Source organism: Montipora foliosa, chromosome 9, assembly GCF_036669935.1.
Source record: "Montipora foliosa isolate CH-2021 chromosome 9, ASM3666993v2, whole genome shotgun sequence".
NCBI classification, from domain to species: domain Eukaryota; kingdom Metazoa; phylum Cnidaria; class Anthozoa; order Scleractinia; family Acroporidae; genus Montipora; species Montipora foliosa.
In genome coordinates, this window is record NC_090877.1 from 12867378 (window position 1) to 12884877 (window position 17500).

The 17500-nt window shown below is 37.6% G+C and overlaps 1 protein-coding gene across 1 annotated transcript in view; it reads left to right on the plus strand.

Annotated features, from left to right (window-relative positions):
* Positions 1-17500, plus strand: part of LOC137969641 (tuberin-like) — a 61546-nt gene that overhangs the window by 649 nt on the left and 43397 nt on the right. Inside the window, exons 2-16 of the mRNA XM_068815965.1 lie at positions 1233-1319; positions 1533-1643; positions 2411-2490; positions 2858-2922; positions 3271-3316; positions 8301-8387; positions 8970-9018; positions 9290-9415; positions 10098-10171; positions 12805-12931; positions 13147-13290; positions 13761-13904; positions 14425-14528; positions 14715-14796; positions 16625-16780. Coding sequence (XP_068672066.1) covers positions 1233-1319; positions 1533-1643; positions 2411-2490; positions 2858-2922; positions 3271-3316; positions 8301-8387; positions 8970-9018; positions 9290-9415; positions 10098-10171; positions 12805-12931; positions 13147-13290; positions 13761-13904; positions 14425-14528; positions 14715-14796; positions 16625-16780 — 1482 coding nt within the window. The remainder of the gene's footprint in view (positions 1-1232; positions 1320-1532; positions 1644-2410; positions 2491-2857; positions 2923-3270; positions 3317-8300; positions 8388-8969; positions 9019-9289; positions 9416-10097; positions 10172-12804; positions 12932-13146; positions 13291-13760; positions 13905-14424; positions 14529-14714; positions 14797-16624; positions 16781-17500) is intronic.

Genomic DNA, 17500 nt, shown 5'->3' on the forward strand with positions numbered 1-17500 from the left:
CCTCCATTCCTGGCCCAAAGAAGACATATTTTTAATATCTCACTGTTGCAGCTCCCTGCTTCTTGTATCTGTTTTTCATAGAGCCCTCCAAAATTTTTCAGTTGGCCCAGCTGTTCGAAAGGTGGATAATGCTACATTGTATCCACTAGAAAATCACTATCCATACACCTTATTCCAAAATGGCCACCATTTAAATATTCTTTTGTTTTTATTCAAATTAGCCCTTGATGCCTCGTTCTTAAACTTAAAATTCAAAAGAATATTTTATCTTGAACAAGGCAACAAGGGCCAAGTTGGATCTGCATAAATCAGCGGCCATTTTGGAATAAGGGGTATTGGATAGTGTAATCGGTTTCGCTATGACTTATTAACTGGATACACTGATTTATCCGGTGGATAGCGCTATCCATCGTGTGAACAACTGGGGCCTGAAGTGTTTTATCTTGACCTTGGCCTCGAATTGAACTATAATCAAAAAGTTATGACAATGTCATCTCACTACATTGAGCACATCTACATGTAACATGAATTTGAGGTTAAATATTTAAATTCCTTACCCCTCTGCCATGAGGGATGTCTACAAATGTGACATTTGTTGCTGGAACCTAATTGTAACTTTTGTGACACTAGAGTTGCAATAATGTGTGTGTAAATTTTGAGAATTGGCATTGAGTTTTAACACCCCATAAATCACTTGCCTTAATTGCCTTGGGAACTCAAAAAGTCAAAATTTTATTTCTCATGGTATGATGGTGAAGCAGAAATTGGAATTCTGAATTGAAAGATAGTGTACAGGCAACAGGCAAAAATAGATAATAATTGTTTTGTAGGAGGTTGATTGTTTAACCCATTCACCCCTCAGGCGAGCTTGCGACACCCTCAGTTCATGAGGAAAATAGGATGGCGTTAGACAGAGTAAAATCTGTTAGGTGTCACTTCCAGGAGTGAATAAGTTAACTCATTCACCCCTCAGGTGCCTTAGGACACCCCAGTTGTCTGTTACATGTAAGTCTCACTGCCAGGAGTCAATGGGTTAATTCTTGCGTACATGACATGTGGGACTTTTTATGCCTTGTGGAGGTTTTGAGTGCTTGTCTCTCTTGTAGTAATAATATTACATCTTGCGTATAAGTATCATAAGTCATCAGTAAAGCCAAGGGCTTAAGAGGCCTAACATTGCCAAAACTGCTTGCATTGTTTTAAGATCAGTCTACACTGTACTTCATTGATAGGAAATCAGCAAGGAAAGTCCTTTGTCAAACAGGGTGAAAGTTTTACGAGAACTTTGTGATTTCCTGGTCAGTCGAAGGGTGGAAGATGTGAGTATAAATTTCATTGAATTCATTTTTTATCTGCTTCAAGGTGATCAAGTGTGACGAACTAATGAACATTACTATCTGAGAAACTTATGTCCTGATTTCTCCTTTTTACATTCAGTAGATTTCAAGTGCAACTATCTAAACATGGATGTACAGTGTATCATCATGATGTCTGAGCAGAATATTATTATTAATTTTCCTTCGCGTTTGTAGCATGCCATTGAAGCAGCATGGGAAGCAGTCAAGGATCTCCTTGAATCCAGCAGTCCATTAGAAGCACGCCATGTCACTCTCCAATTTCTGACAGTCATGATTTCTGCACAGGTTTGGTGTCTTCATTCATAAAGTTGCTTTCTTCAGGGATGCTTTTGATTTTTTTTTTAAATATAAAATCTATTCTTAAAACACAAACTCAGTTGTTGAGCATTATTGTCATAATTTTTTCAAAGTGATATGGAACCCAAATGCTTGAAGATAGCAATGGGGCAATAGTGATCCAGGAATGCAGAAAATACAGCGCTGACCATGAGTTATGGCTACAGTAGGCTTCTCCCCCAATTACAGCTCTAGTTACTAGCCTTTGGAGATCTAAAATCTGGAGATTTATTTTATCTGGAGACCCCAACCCTCCAAGGGAGCAAGGAGCCTACAAGGGAGCAAAGTCTTGAAAAGGTTCATTTAAGGACGGTGCCTACTAATTCAAAGGTATTTTTGCGCAGTTTACTGAATATGCGGGAAATGCAGATCTTAACAAAATTAATGTTATTGAAATCCAAGAAAATTGGGGTAACCATTTTTGGAAGATAATATCAACAATACCTGTCAAAAGCTTTAAAATACGAAGCAATGTATGGCGTTCTTTTCCAAATTGAAGCTTAATTATCTCATCTGAAAAATGCGTGGTTACCTCCAATTTTCTTTTTGGATACCAAGAGCATTGCTAAATTCTGCTAAATCTCTGCATGGTTTTGAACCGCGCAAAAATATCTCTCTATTAATAAGCATTACCCATAGGAAATCCAAGTATCTCAAGATGCACAGAACGTATGCGCATTAACAATTATTACTCTACATGTATCTTGTTTTTGCAGTATAATAGACTGGGCATGTTAAGGGCCCATTTTTTCTCTGTTGTTATGGGTCACAAGGTTGATGAAGACATTAAACCCAGGTAAAACATTTATGAAGGCTGCCCCATGATGAGCCCATACCATTTATTATTGGTATTACTTTGTTGTTTTGGTTTTATTCAAGTTATTAAGTTGTCTTGTGGGCAAGACAGCTCTTTGCTTTGACAGTTGTGCCTATAGTTATTATGTTCTGACTCCGTTTTAATAGTAACCTACATGTAAGTCAAAGCGTTTTGTGCAGGTTTTGAGAGACATGTCAGTGCATGCTGTAGAGCAGCTTTCAATATTATTGCCTTGGAGGAAATAGTATAAACAAATTGTTAAATGACTATGTACTGTACATGATTTTATTAAATGTGATTACTTTTTCTTAAGGAAAGTCTTTGCTTGTATGTTACCTGTGTTTAGGTTAGAATTGTTGAAGGCTTTAAGTGATAATGGAAAGGACATTTCATATTTTGAAGAATTGACAGGTAAAGAACCACTGACAATACATTTACATGACTGTATACCCTCTGTTATCTGGTCCAATATCAAAAAAGAGAAGGAAAATTAAAAAAGCAAAAAACAAAAGAGAAGACAAGCTATACAAGAAATTGATCAAAACAATAAAGGAGCATAAAAGAATAATTATTATTGGCTTAATTACAGTTACAATGTACATGATGACTTTACATGTAATGTAGCTGCTCGTACATGTATCATTGTTTGTTATCATCACCTACTTAACAGTGTACACTCTATTATTGTATCTATAACCCGTCGTTTTTTACAGCTTTATCATTATAATAGCTCTTCTCCTCTTTCCATGATTCTAACAGGACCTTTTCTGTTGTCTTGGATGCCAGAAGTTATGCAGAAATGGAGGTTTGTTGGAAATTTATATTAAATATTATTAATTTTTCTTGTAATAATGGTTGTTGGTGCTTTTGTTTTCATTTTGTTTACAAATCTATTGAGTCCTTAGTGTTCAAAATGTCTGGGACTGAGTGATGGAAAGAAAAGAGAAAGGTGCTACTGGCTTTTCTTTGTGAAAGCATTGAAATTTTAATTCTCTTCCCACTGACTGATATCCATAACAGTGGTCCATTTAATCAGCATTATCTTCAAGGAGCATTAAACTATGATTGTATAAATAAATAGGGCTAAGGAAGTCTATTCATACATGTCAAATGTACATGTACATGTAAGAGAGACTGACGTGTACAGTTCAGCTCTCTATGATTTGGAAAACAAGTTGATTTTTGGTTTTTGAGATACTCTACAGCTTTACATGACTTCTGTATGACAGAAATATTTTTATGACCATGTAGTTCAGGGTTGCCACTATCAGGGAAAAATAGGTACGCAATGCGTACATGTGCAGCTTACAAATTACTGTAAGTTTGCAACATTGAGTTTTTGGCAGCTTTGTCACCCTTACTGTTGGGCATGTTACTTCAGGGCTTATATAACGGTATTTGGTAATGATAAAGTGGATGGGTCAGTAGTAATGTAGACTTTCGAAAAGTCCTTCGTCTCATGTAGACAACACGCGGGACGAAGGACTTTTCATACTTGATTGGTGCCAATTTTAGAGACCCAATAACAGGTCGCTGAGCTAGACCAATCAGAGTAGTCCTTGTGGAATGCAGGGGATAGAGTTGTCCATCAAAATGTGCCATACGCAGTGAAGTGTGACTTTCAACATAAGTGGTGGCTGAAGCTATAGGATATACCGAATTGCGCGACTATCAGAAGAAAACAGTTCAAGCATATGTGTCTTGCAGAGATTTAATTGTTTCTGTCTGCTGCAGCTGGATCTGGGAAAAGTCTGACCTTTGAGCTAGCCCCGTAAGATCTTGATCGTTTCCTTGGAGAGGATTTCAATGCTCTTCGTAATTGTTCCACTGATTTCACTCATGAACGATCAATTCTCAATCCTCAATTGTTGTGGCATTAGAGCGTCATGTGTAGGAGACGATTATTCAAAGCAACAGTTGGAGGACATTTTAAAGTGGTACTACGATCAAAAAAGCAATTCTTTTTTTTCTTTGGATTTCAAAACTATGTAAACTAAACACTAACTGACCCAAGTTTTAAGTTCTGATTTTAAAAGGAAACCTGTTTATTTTAACTGGAATTTTCTTATTTATTGGTCCGCCATTACTAACTGTAAAATCTTGAGAGAGCTGGGTCGAGGAGAAAATGACGTCAAAGACTCACTAGTTTAAGAATGCAATTTGCGTGTGTACGCGGCCGAATTAATATGCAGCACGGGAGTTTTGGGCAATCAGACTTTTAAACCCATGTTTTGCATATATAATAAATTGCGTTTACACGCTGAAATTTTAAGCTAGTGAGTAAATGACGTCATTTTCTCTAGATCCAACCCTCTGAGGTCCAATCGGCCAGTTTTGAACGTGAGTAATGGCGGAGCGTGAAATCCTAAATTTACACTCAAAATAAACAGCCTTTGGATAAAACTCAAAGCTCAAAATTTTGCCAGTTAGGTGTTAAGCTAACACGCTTTCAAAATCTGAAGAAAAAAAGGAGATGATTTTTTGATCGTAGTTACCACTTTAAATCTGAAGTATCATCTGGTGTCTGGAAGTCCCGAGGCAATTCTCAACGATTCTTCATCGATGAGAGTCATTGCATCGCTAAATTTAAGTTTCACTAAGATGTAACTCTACTTCTTTTCCCTGTGTAGCATGTCTTTTAATCCCGATCTAGCACATCTCCTACACCTGAAGCCTAACTGATCTTTCATGAGTGAAATCAATTTACTTTCTTGACCATTTGAAGCTTTACCTTACTCGTTTATCCTCTCAACTAGTGTTTCATTTCTATCACTGGAGATCTCCTTTCCAAGTGTCGACTCTAGATTGAAATATTAAAGCTTACATTTTATTTTGTCTTTGTTACTGATGTCTTAGCTCAAAGTAAACAAATTTCCTCTTTTGATTTCAGAGAAACAACCGTGTTTGATTGTTTTCGTCGGATTGCGCCATTCAAATGCAGAACTTGCGAATGATGTCATCCCCTTTTGGCGCGAAATGCAAATGAAAACCTTGCAAGCCAGACAAGTCGACCTCTCGCTCGCTCATCTGCTTTGCATCTGAAAAATCACTTAAGCTTTGCTCGCCAAAACATTTTCTCCTGGGATTCTCGTAAGGTCGACTTGTGGCAAGTCTAGTAGTAATGCAAAATACTCTAAATTGACGTGACTTTACTCTAACTGAAGCATTATGTACATTGTACATGTAAATTGTATTAGTTTCTTTCAGCATACAGTGACTGTACTATCCTAAAACTCCAAAGCACTGATTGATATACTTCCATGTCACTGAACCATTCTCAATACAACAAGTTGTATACCATGTTGTGACTGGAATTTCACAAAATTGCTATAATTAATGTACTTGTATTCTTAGACTTATTAGCAACAGTTGCTTGTAGGAGGGAACCTTCAAATTTCCTGAAATTTCAAGTACCGTAAAGACTCGTGTATAAGATGCACTCATGTATAAGCCACAACCCCAACTTTCAAGCATGATTTTGCAAAAAATAAGAAGGCCATCTAATGTTGTGTATTTGCAGTGACATTAATCATTAATGTTGCTGACAACAGTTGTCTTCATTACTAAAGCCCACAGTTGAAATGAAAATGGTAGAATTTGCATAAAAAAGCGCTGGAGAACGATGCAAAATGAAAAAAGTGCCGCGAAACGATGCGAAACATTTGCTTGATAACCATGCAGAAGTATGGACATGGAAACGTTTGCTTTCACATCAGCTGTGTGTCAATATATCATGTTTATCAAGACGTATGGTAACCACTGATTGGAGAAAAACTTGTCGCTAAATGAGAGTTTAACAACCCCATGGACAAACACGCTGTGAAAGTAGCGAGGAGCAGTGAAACTGTCGGCCATTTGCCTCTCGAGTTCACCCGAATAGCATGGTATTTTCTTGCACATTAGTGGAGAAATCAGTGTTGAGGTGATTAGTCGTAGACAACATTGTAAGCCGCTGAGCAGAGGAATGGAGATTCTATGCCAGTTAGAGTTCAACTGCTCAAACAAAGTTCAAATGGAACGCTTGAAAGAACTACTGGCGAGCAACATTCGGGTTTAGAACCTGAAGATGCAAACCCTCTGCAGAAAGCAGTGATCAATACCAGGTTTCAATATGTTTCATCTTTAGTTACTGAAGGTTTTCAGTTCAATTTGTGACCCCTACAAGCCAGTTTACTCCCTCTGAAAGCAATGGTCTCGTGTATAAGCCTCACCCGCGATTTTTGGCGTAAAACTTAAGCAAAAAGGTGCGGCTTATACATGAGTCTTTACGGTACTTTTCGAAACAAAGGAAAAAAAAAAAATCAAGAGCTTTGCAAGGACTCAACTGAGATTCAATGACTTTCAAGACAGTATAAACCTGCAAGAAGTAATACTTCCACAGCAATAACTACTTTAGAAGTATTGATAATATGACATCACAAGTGAAGGTGTCCCAACAAAATGCCAAAGGCTTTGCTGTGATTCAAATGATATACATGTACACTGTATTATAAAGAAGTGAAAGACGTACATGTAGATCTGTACATACACACCAGGTTCGATTACTTACTAAAAAAATAGATTTTACCGCTGTGGAAGAAAACAGTCACTGTCGGCCGAAAGTCAGTGGATTGCCAACTGCCTGTTCCTCGACTATCGGCCGACTGCTGGTAGATGTGAGCTGACTTCTTCACTTTTACCCTTGCAAGAGTGCAATGACTCCTTTTGATGAATGTGAGAGTTACATGTACGTGTAAACTCCTGTTTGTGCAACCTGCACTAAAGTCTTAGAACCCAAGCCGTCTGTAGCAAAGCTGGCTTGTGTGTTTTGAGGGAGAAAATTACATGTACATGTAATTCCTGGTTAGAAATGCCTATGACCTGCAAGACAAAAACATTTGGTTTTAATATTGGCACAGGACACAACTGCATGTATCATACAAACAAGTCAAGAAAGACAGTGAGTTACCTTAAAAAACGGAAATATGAAACTTAATTTCACTCAAGGATTGACGAAATACCTCCAGAGAAAGAATCACGATACTCATACAGACAAAATAGCTGCTTTTGAACTTGCATGCATTTTGGCTGAAGTGGAAACTGGTGCCTAACCTTGCAGTAAACCACGTGACAGCTTCTCGTTCTCACTTACAAGTAAACAAATCAGTCGATGGCATAGAAAAAGTGTGGCTGTCACAATACGTGTAAGCCACACAAAAATCAGGGAAAAACATAATTTTTTCATGGTCAGGCAAAGGTCAGGGAAAATCTTTTATAATATATTGTGATGTCAAAGTCAGTGAAAAGTCAGGGAATATTATTTTTGGTAAACAGTTCACAGTATTTTGCACACAAACAAAGAGAAAAAATTAATATTGATGACCTTCAAAATAAGCTGAGGCAACTATTATGATTATTCAAGTACATGCAGTTTAAGGCTAGTGAAAATTGTTTAGAGTTCAGAGAAAAGTCAGGGAGAAATCAGGAAATGTTTTTGTTACTGGTGAGTGGCAACCCTGCCTTAGTTTCAATAAGCACCGACAGCTGATGAAAAGTTCTTTCAATATGGATTTTGACAACATGACACTGAAACTGCAGCTACCAACTTCAAATTAAAAATCTGCACAGATTAACCCATTCATACCTCAAACACCCTAGGGTTACCCCATTGACAAGTAAAATTGTCTGGCATTAGACAGAGTAAAATCTATCAAGTGTCACTCTCAGGGGTTAATAGGTTAATGGGGACAGAGTTTAAAGGTATACAAGTCATGTGATTCTAATTTCTTATTTTCATTTTGCTTTGCTAGAATGGATGTTTTTATGCCCCTTATAATAAATGTTATTCATTACAACTCCAGTTTTCTTGATGAAGATATCATATCAGGAATTGTGAGGTGAGCCATGGACAGGATACATGTAACTTCTACAGTTACTGTAGTACAGTCTAAGCTCTTGTAAGTGGAAATGGACCCTACATGTACATGTAGGAAGCGGAAAAGGTGTCTGAACTGGAACTGGCATCTTAAGTACTGGAATGTGTACAGCAAAATACCATGTTTGTAGGCACATTCTTTTGAACAATAAAAAAAAAGTTATTACACTGTACATGTACGAATTGAAAGACTAAAGAATGATAGTAATTATTATAGTATTATTCTTAATGAAATGTTTCATCTGATAAGGCATGGTTTTTATGACGTAAAGATTGCACACTTTCCATCAATTTTATCCTGGCCAATGCTTAGAGCACCAGGCCTACCTTTGTATTTTGCAAGGATGACTTGCAGAACACTGCTGCATTCCCGAACACTTTCAGAAAAAAGAGCATTCATATTTGATTTCATGAAGGGTGGAGATTGTTGGAATGCACATCGGGCAGACGTTGCTGGCCAGCATTACTCTTTTTGGATGTCTTAATTGGACATACTGTAAATTAATAATAATCACTATTATAAATTTCTGCATACATTTATTAGGGAGACATGCCATCTTTCAAGAACAACCAAGGAAGAAGAGGATGTTGATGTACTGACAGCTTCTTGTTTGTTAAAGTATATTTTTGAAACACTAACAAATACATGTAAATATAAAGTATTAAGTATATTATTATTCTCAATAAATATGATCATATTAATAGCACAATAAGACTACAGGAGATAATCATACATGTACATGTAGAAGTTACAGGCTGTGAATTTCTAAAACCTGAGACAACAATGAAAGGAAAGAGCACTCTTTGGTTTGCCACACTGGTAAATACATGTAAATATATCTTGTATTCATTTGTATTTTTCAGCTTTGTTTATGTCTGCTAGATGCTGTGGTTCGTTACAGTTGCCTGCCATCAAATGCCTTGTTTGAGTTCATTGCCACTGCCTGTCGAGCTGTCAACATAGAGAAGTTCTTTCAACACAGCTGGAAGGTACATCTACAGTACTTCTAGTAAAATTAGTAAAGTACATGACATTTGCCTGGGAGCGCAACTGTCATACTTTAATACCTGTAATTTACATGTTGTATTTTTAAGCACACAAAAAGGTAGGTTATTATTATCTTTCTGTTGAAATTCTTATCATTAAGGATTTTTAAAACTTTACAGTAAAGATTCAACATTAATTAAAAGTTTGAAATGATGATTTGACTGCTCTTTGGTCATTATTAAGTTCAATGAATTAATTTGACAATAAGAAAATGTCATACATGTACATCTGGAGAAAGAGGCAAAATGAAGATGAAAAGTACATGCATAAACTTTTAGATGTAAAAAGCGTTTAGGCTTTGGCGATTTACCTTTTTATATACTTTCACTTAATAGTTTTCCTTGATCTTGTAAACAAGTTCCCCATCATACTGTACATGTGTGTAATTTTGACTTTCAACATTGAACTTAATGATGACCGATGAGGGGTCAAAACGATGTTTGAACCAGATCATTAAAATAAATTAAAATGATACAAATGACATTGTATTTACTGGTACTTCTTACAGGAAATTGTTTTTGGTGCAAAGTCATTAAAATGAATGTTTCTGTGGCTGTTCAATAATAATAATTATTATTCTTGTCAACAGCACTCAAACAGTATTATGTTTATCTTTTCATTCAGATCATGAGAAATTTACTGGGAACTCATCTTGGACACAGTGGAGTGTATACCATGTGTAATGTTATTGAAGATAGGTACATCTTTTTTGTAATACATGTTCATGTACATGTGTAGTTACATGTATGCAGGATCTGGAGGGCTCACATGTAGCATGAGGTGACTGAGGGTATCACTTATCTCCCTGGACAGGATGCCAGTCCATTGCAGGGCTACCCCTAGCATTATGTTGCCAGTATCCATAATAATTATATGTTGTATACACTTGGGTGGGGACATTCTCGTCACCAGAGCCTAGGGTAGACCCAAGGCTCTGGGAAACTCTATTTAGGAGAACATGCGCCGTAGGGTTCTTATAGCCAAAAATTGGCTATTTGAACCTTACTGCGCCTGCTCACTCCTCGTGCTAACATGAATGCACCAATTAGAGACGCTTTTGATTGTTCTTCACGAAAACCAATGAGAAGACACTTTGTTTCAGGGTTCCCCAGAGCTCTTCTCTCTCTCAGTCAAGAGAAGAGCTCTGGGGTCGAGATTGGGGTGAGGAGAGACTGTGAAGCAACTTTTCTGTGAAATGCCTGTGGCATGGTGGCTTGCTATAACTGGACAATTTGTGTTAAGTTTTGTACATCCCATGGAAACGCCCTTAGGCGTCTTGTTTTAGGTAAATGTACCTGTCGTCATTAAACCAGCAAACTGGAGGGTGAGAGTCCTGCGCACTAACCGCTACATTGTACACCAGCATATCCCCACTTTTTTACACATGAAGACACACTATAAAAGGGGTCACTTCACGCAGTGCCTTTGTTCGAATTCATTCAAGCTTGACTGATTAATCAACCAAGATGGTGATCAACAAACAGCGACACAGAGATGGAAGCCCTAAAATATATTTCTAATGTGAGAAAAAGGGACTGGGTGATTTAAAAAAAAAAAAAAAACGACAGATAACATGTTATGACATATTACAGACACATTGGTAGTAAGGGGCTCTTTCCTTGAACAGATTATCACAAGGCTCTGTTGCGTCCATGGTTGGTTGATACAGTAAATGTAAATATTTTGCATGTTCCTAAGGCACCATGCCTTTTTTGGTGCGTCTTTGTGTTTAATAGGTAAACATTTAAACATAAACATTTTTTTTGTGGGCTGGCAATAGGCTTTATGGTGATGGTGAATATTAAACACGTGGATACACTAACTTTTAAAAACAACTAATGAAATCAACAAAATTCAATTAGATACACTGTCTTGCATGTCCAGAAATGCCCCTAATTAGATGCACTTGGATTTCAATAAGCATCTCAAAGTTTCCCCTTACTCTTCTCGCCAACTTTAACATCACTCATGTCTCAGAATAGAGAGCTGGTGCAGTGCTGACAGCACTCGCCTTCCACCAATGTGGCCCGGGATCAATTCCCGGATTCTACGCCATGTGTGGGTTGAGTTAGTTGGTTCTCAAGTCTTCTCTGAGAGGTTTTTCCCTGGGTACTCCTGTTTTCCCCTCCTTTCAAAAGCCAACATTTGCAGGCGTAGCTCAGTTGGCTAGTGCGCGGATTTCAGAGCAAGGGGTCCCCAGTTCGATCCTCGGTGACTTCAACGTCAGTTTCGACTTTCCTCTGACCTATGTAGCTGTAGCTTTAAATATCTGTGAAACGGAGCACTGGCGGAGGGAAGGGGGTGAAAGGCGCCCTGTCAGCTTCCATTGAATGAATTGACTAAATTATCATTAATGTCACAAAGTCTCCTCCAAATACTGCTCCTCAAGTAAGGGTAAACAGCTGCATTTACATGTACACTAAGATAAAAAAAGGCTAACCTTTACCCTTACCTTGTTGTAGGAAATACATGTAGCATAAGGCTTATAATAAGTAGACTTAACACTTCACGGGCGTGCATCTAATAAGGTTCTATTTCCAGACATACATGTACACCTGTAAGTGAATTTAATCTTCATGTACTTCAAATGTGCACTTGATCAAGACCATGTGCAACCATAATTCCCGGAAAAGCCACACATGTTTACAAATAATAATTGTCTCTTAAAGGCAAAGAAACCACAGGCTTACTTAATTGTTTAGGGTATGGTAAGAATCAGTTAAGTATGCACAAGCACAAATTTAGATTATAGTCCAAGAGAGCAACAGGGACTTCAATAACTTTTGCAGCAGATGCCTGGGCTAATCAATGTAAGAGGTGGTCACTCTTGCCTTTTTAATACACAGGTTTGAGTGAAAATCAAGGCAGAGTAGCCTGCATTGAGAGGCAAATTTCTGACAAACACACGGCAAAAAACCGGTGCTGACCGGCTTCTAATGAAACCCCTGGAGCAAGACTTAGTGTTCTCTCAAGTTCAGGGTTCCTTTAGTACTAAAAAGTCTTTTTTTCTTAACCAAGTGGTGAAACAGAGAGATTTGTTCTTGATGTTTTCTGATTTTTTATTTTTTTATAAACTGTGGACTATCAAAGTGGATCCTTTTTTTAAAATGCTGACATGGGGTATATTATTTCTGGCATTAGAATTTTAATATTTCCATTGAATCAATGAAGTTGCAAAAAGATGCTTGAACATAGCAATTACCTTTCTCACTGCTCTACCAATATTATTACGTTGTAAGCATGACATCATGTACATGTAGCAGCTGGGAGATGGTCAATGATATTGTACCGTAAGGTAATACTTCCATGTGATTCTCTGTCCCAAATGTAGTGACAATCACTCAGATATCATGCTACTACGAGGATCAGTGTTCTTCATTGGAATGTGTCTTTGGGGTTCACAGAGAGTACCAAACCTAAAGTATTCAAATTCAACAGTATTGCCGTCCATGTTGCAAGTAAGATTTATAATTAACTACAGAATTTTGTTTTACAAAATTTTGAAGGTTTCTCATTATTACACAGAGTTTTTCTCAGTTTTTCATGTTCTGTTGGTTGATTTGGTCAATAAACTTCAACAACAAAGTTAGCAAGCTGGTTCAGTCAAGAATATTAAATTGGGAGGGTATGATTGCATACATGTAGTGGATGAGAAGGGTAATTTTGTTCCCAGGCTCTTTCCTGTCACCATGGTCTGGTAGCCTTGGAAGTAGCACTCTCTGTTCAGAGACTGGTGAAGAAATATGGTTATGAACTTCATGTTGTGGCCTGGGATGCAGTGTTGGATATTACGGAGGCTCTACAAAAGCAAGTGGAGGTATGTAAGAAAGACAGTAGTGTTGTTTTGAAAGTTACAGATAATGCCCAGAAATGCTCCTAATTACTGTAGATGCACACATATTTCAATATGCCATCACAGGGTCCCCTTGCTCTTCTCCCCAACTTTAACATCAGTCGTGTCTCTGAATACAGGCAATTGACGGCACAAAGTACCTCCCAAATGATGCTCCTCAAGTAAGGAGCTGCATTTACCCTTAGCAAAAAATAATGCTAGCCTTAACCGTTACCTTATTGTTGGAAATAGGTAGCAAAGGCTTAGACTTAGAGGGACAGTTCATGTCTTTGTGAAATTGGGTTTGCATCTACAGCTGTAATTAGGTCCATGTCTGGACCTGTAAGTGAGTAGAGAAAATAACTCACCTTTTGACTCACAATAAGAGTAGTTCAGTTGAGTGCCTTAACTTCAAACCAAACTAACGTGATGGACGATTCTTTCTTACTATCCAGGTATATTCGCCAGGTGATAACTCCTTAATAGAAAGCCTTCACAATCTATTGACCAGCATAGAGGAACTTTATGAGGCTGGCAAATTTAATGGACCAGAGGAAAGGTTCTTTGCTTTGGTTGAGAAAAGTGCAAGTATGAGACCTGTAAGTTCTTCCACCCAACTACCCTTTCCGATTCGTCCCCTCTCCGGAGACATCCCGTAGCTTTCCAGATGCAGTTTGTAATTGGAGAAATCCTTTCAAGGCCCTAAACTTTTCAATGCCCTTAGTTCTGAAATTAAAAATACCCCAACTCTAATATCCTTAAAACACAAGCTGAAAGATTTTTTAATCAACAGCTACTAACTTCTTCCTTTTCCTTTTTTATTTCCTCGTCGATCCAACTCTTGTGTCACACCTAACTGAACGCCCTGCTCTATATTTGTGTTATTCAATTCTTTCTGTTTTGGTAGGAATTCTAACCTTGTATAAGCCTCCTGATTTCTTTTACGTTTCCTCGCCATATATATTATCTTAACTTTTAATCATTAAATGTAAATTTATTGAAATGTGGCAAAATGCCATAAATGTAAAGATTATATTGCTTTGAATTCTCTTCTCGCACCATAGATTTAAGTGTGTAAGAATGACTTTTTACCCAAATACGTATCTTTTTTATTCACAGGAGCATTCCCTTCATATCTTGGTGTCATTTAAGGCTCAAATGGTGCATCCTGCTCAAGTTGGCTGGCTCACAAACCTTCATAATCTGATGGAAAAATATTTCAGGTTCCAATGACCTACGATGTATCTAACTCTCGTGCGATCAATCATCCTTTTCACAATTTGCTCATACACAATGTATATTCAAACAACCGACCTATTCGTTTATCAAAGCGATACACCCATTGGTTTAATGAGACTTTATATGTATAAGTGTGCTGGAAAGACTTACGCTCTTTGCATTTTTTTCAGATATGAAATCCGTACCAGTGTAAGAGTCAAAGTTCTCAGTGTACTTTCTTCCTTACTTATCTCATATGGACACTGGTATGAGGTATGATTTGCGAGTCTTAAGGTGGCTAAATGCAGTTTCCAGCACTTTCCAAGACGTAGATTTTTGATGGGTCATAATTACTACTCTTTATAAATTGATGCTACAATTATGGTATCAAAATACGGCCCAATAACTCGCGAAGACGTTGGTATTATTTTTGTGACACAATAGGTTACCATAGCAATACTATGACCTGCTTAAAACACCCTTAATTTCAGCTTTAAGCGCTTACATTTCAAAAACGGCACGGTGAAATTTTTTTCTTATTACAGAATTTTGATTAGTAGGATAAGATGTAACTTTTGGCAAAGTTTTAAAAAAATCTGTACATGGGGTTCAGAGCCGTCTTAATTTTTCGAAAAGTTTAGGTGGCTCTGAACCCCATTTACAGAATTTTTTTAAACTTTGCCAAAAGTTACATCTTATCCTGCTAAGCAAAATTCTGTAATAAGAAAAAAATTCACCGTGCCGTTTTTTAAATATAAGCGCTTAAAGCTGAAATTAAGGGTGTTTTTAGCAGGTCATAGTATTGCTATGGTAACCTATTGTGTCACAAAAATAATACCAACGTGTTCGCTAGTGATTGGGCAGTATTTTGATACCATAATTGTAGCATCAATTGACAAAGAGTAGTAATTATGACCTATCAAAAATCTACGTCTTGGAAAGTGCTGGAAACTGCATTGAGCCACCTTAAGCCACGTTGATATGACACTGTAACATACAACTAATAATTCAAAACTGAGTAGGTGAACTTGGCAGCTGATGCCTTGAAGGGTGATGGGGCAAGTGATCAGTCTGGGGGAAGAAGTTGTACATGGCAATCCCGTGCAAGCGATCACCACTAAAGGCATCTTCACACTAAGAAAATCCGTAGAATACTAACTCCACCTTGTAAGCCATGGCTTGCATGTCAGATCATTAGTTGTATTTGTTTTCGTTTTCTTTTTTATATGTATCTTGCGCAATGTAAACTTCTGTTATGTTAAGTAATAAATTAAAAAAAAAAAAAAAAGAAAACAACTCGACCTTGTAATTCCGAAAAAAAAAAAAGGGTAGAGAGGAAAGGAAGAAATACAATATGGCAAATAGGCCCTACTGTAGGCCAGTAAGCAAGTGAATAGAACCACGAGGCTAGGAACTTCTTGCAAAAACTTCAAGTTCCCTTTTCTGTCAGTTAAACATAGGGAGACCGTTGACCAGCATTGTCTCGATTGTCTAAATTGCTTTCAACCGGCAAATTAAAAGTGGAACAGAGCTGATAAAAGTGTAGAATGGTTTCGACACAATTTAACAGAGATGCTGAGAACTTTAATCCGTACTGCGATGGAACCATACAGCTGTAAGCGCCTCTGTTCTGCAACGGACAACGGCAGTGACAATGAAAATGTCTAATGAGTATGTTTAAATAAAGTGATACTCTGAAATTAATTCGTCGCTTTCAAAGTGGACCATGTAGTACATCTTACACTGGTTTGTTGTTAAGTATTACCGTCACAAACCGATTTGCACGCAAAATCCCTCCATGGGACAATGCTAAAATTGACGTGTCCCATAGTACCACTGGGAATGTAGATTAATGGCATATTGGATACGTATTTAATTTCCAGAAACTCTGCTTGGGTTTCTGGGACTACCTTTATCAAACTTTCTGGAAATTCTCAAATTCAGCGGTCAGACAATTGGCAGTAGAGTTCAATTTACTCTCTAGGTTAAATTTCCGGGATTGTTTTGTAAGGGCATAACCATTCTTCCATATTATACATAACTTATGTTACATAAAGGATTTGTCTTTTATTTGGAGTATCAATTTCCTCGATGTTTTCAGGAAGAGCTACTAGAGTCAGCGGTGTTGCCCTACCTTAGTCATATATCTGAAGACCAAGATGTCACTGTTCGGAATGAAGCTGTGCAAATTCTTGTTGACTTGTGTGTCACGTGCGACTCTCAGAAGTGTCAAGATTTCCTCTATATTATTGAAAAGGTGACTCTTGTCTGATTCTTTTGTAGTCGTTTAAGTCCGAAACTGCTCATTGCTTTATCAAAGGTCGCTGTCCTTTCGATCTCCCAATAAAAATGAGTTTATTAACCAGAATTAAGGTCCCTCTTTAAAAAAAAGTAGTGAAACAGATCGGTATTTTTTGATATTGTGAGCAGCTTCTATTGTTTTTTAAGTCTCAGTCATGGCTTCATGTGTTTAGTTTTTTTTTTTTTTTGTCTAGGGTGTCGAGCCAATCCCATTATACGTTACGAGACCTACTACATACAATACAATACAATGCAATGCAATGCAATGCAATGCAATGCAATGCAATGCAATACAATGCAATGCAATGCAATGCAATACATACTTAATTGACCGCTCCCCATAGGGGCTTTTCAGGTCCATTGCAACACAATCAACGAAACGACAAAAACTGTTGAGAATCCCAACTGGTCGGAGGCAATCCAGTTGGATCTCCGGATCTCAAGGCAAGCGCCCTAACCACTGGGCCACACTGCCCACCTATTTAGGGTTGCCTCCCTGCTACCACAAGTCCTGGGACACTATGTCCTAAATTCACGATATTCTAACACATGTCACATCCCACAGAAACTTTCTATCGGGAAATTACAATCAGTCCATTTTTCTGGACTTAGCCACGGAGGGGGAAATTATTCCTATTGCAAAAATCAATTTCAGTCTGGTGAAGCTGCTGGCTAT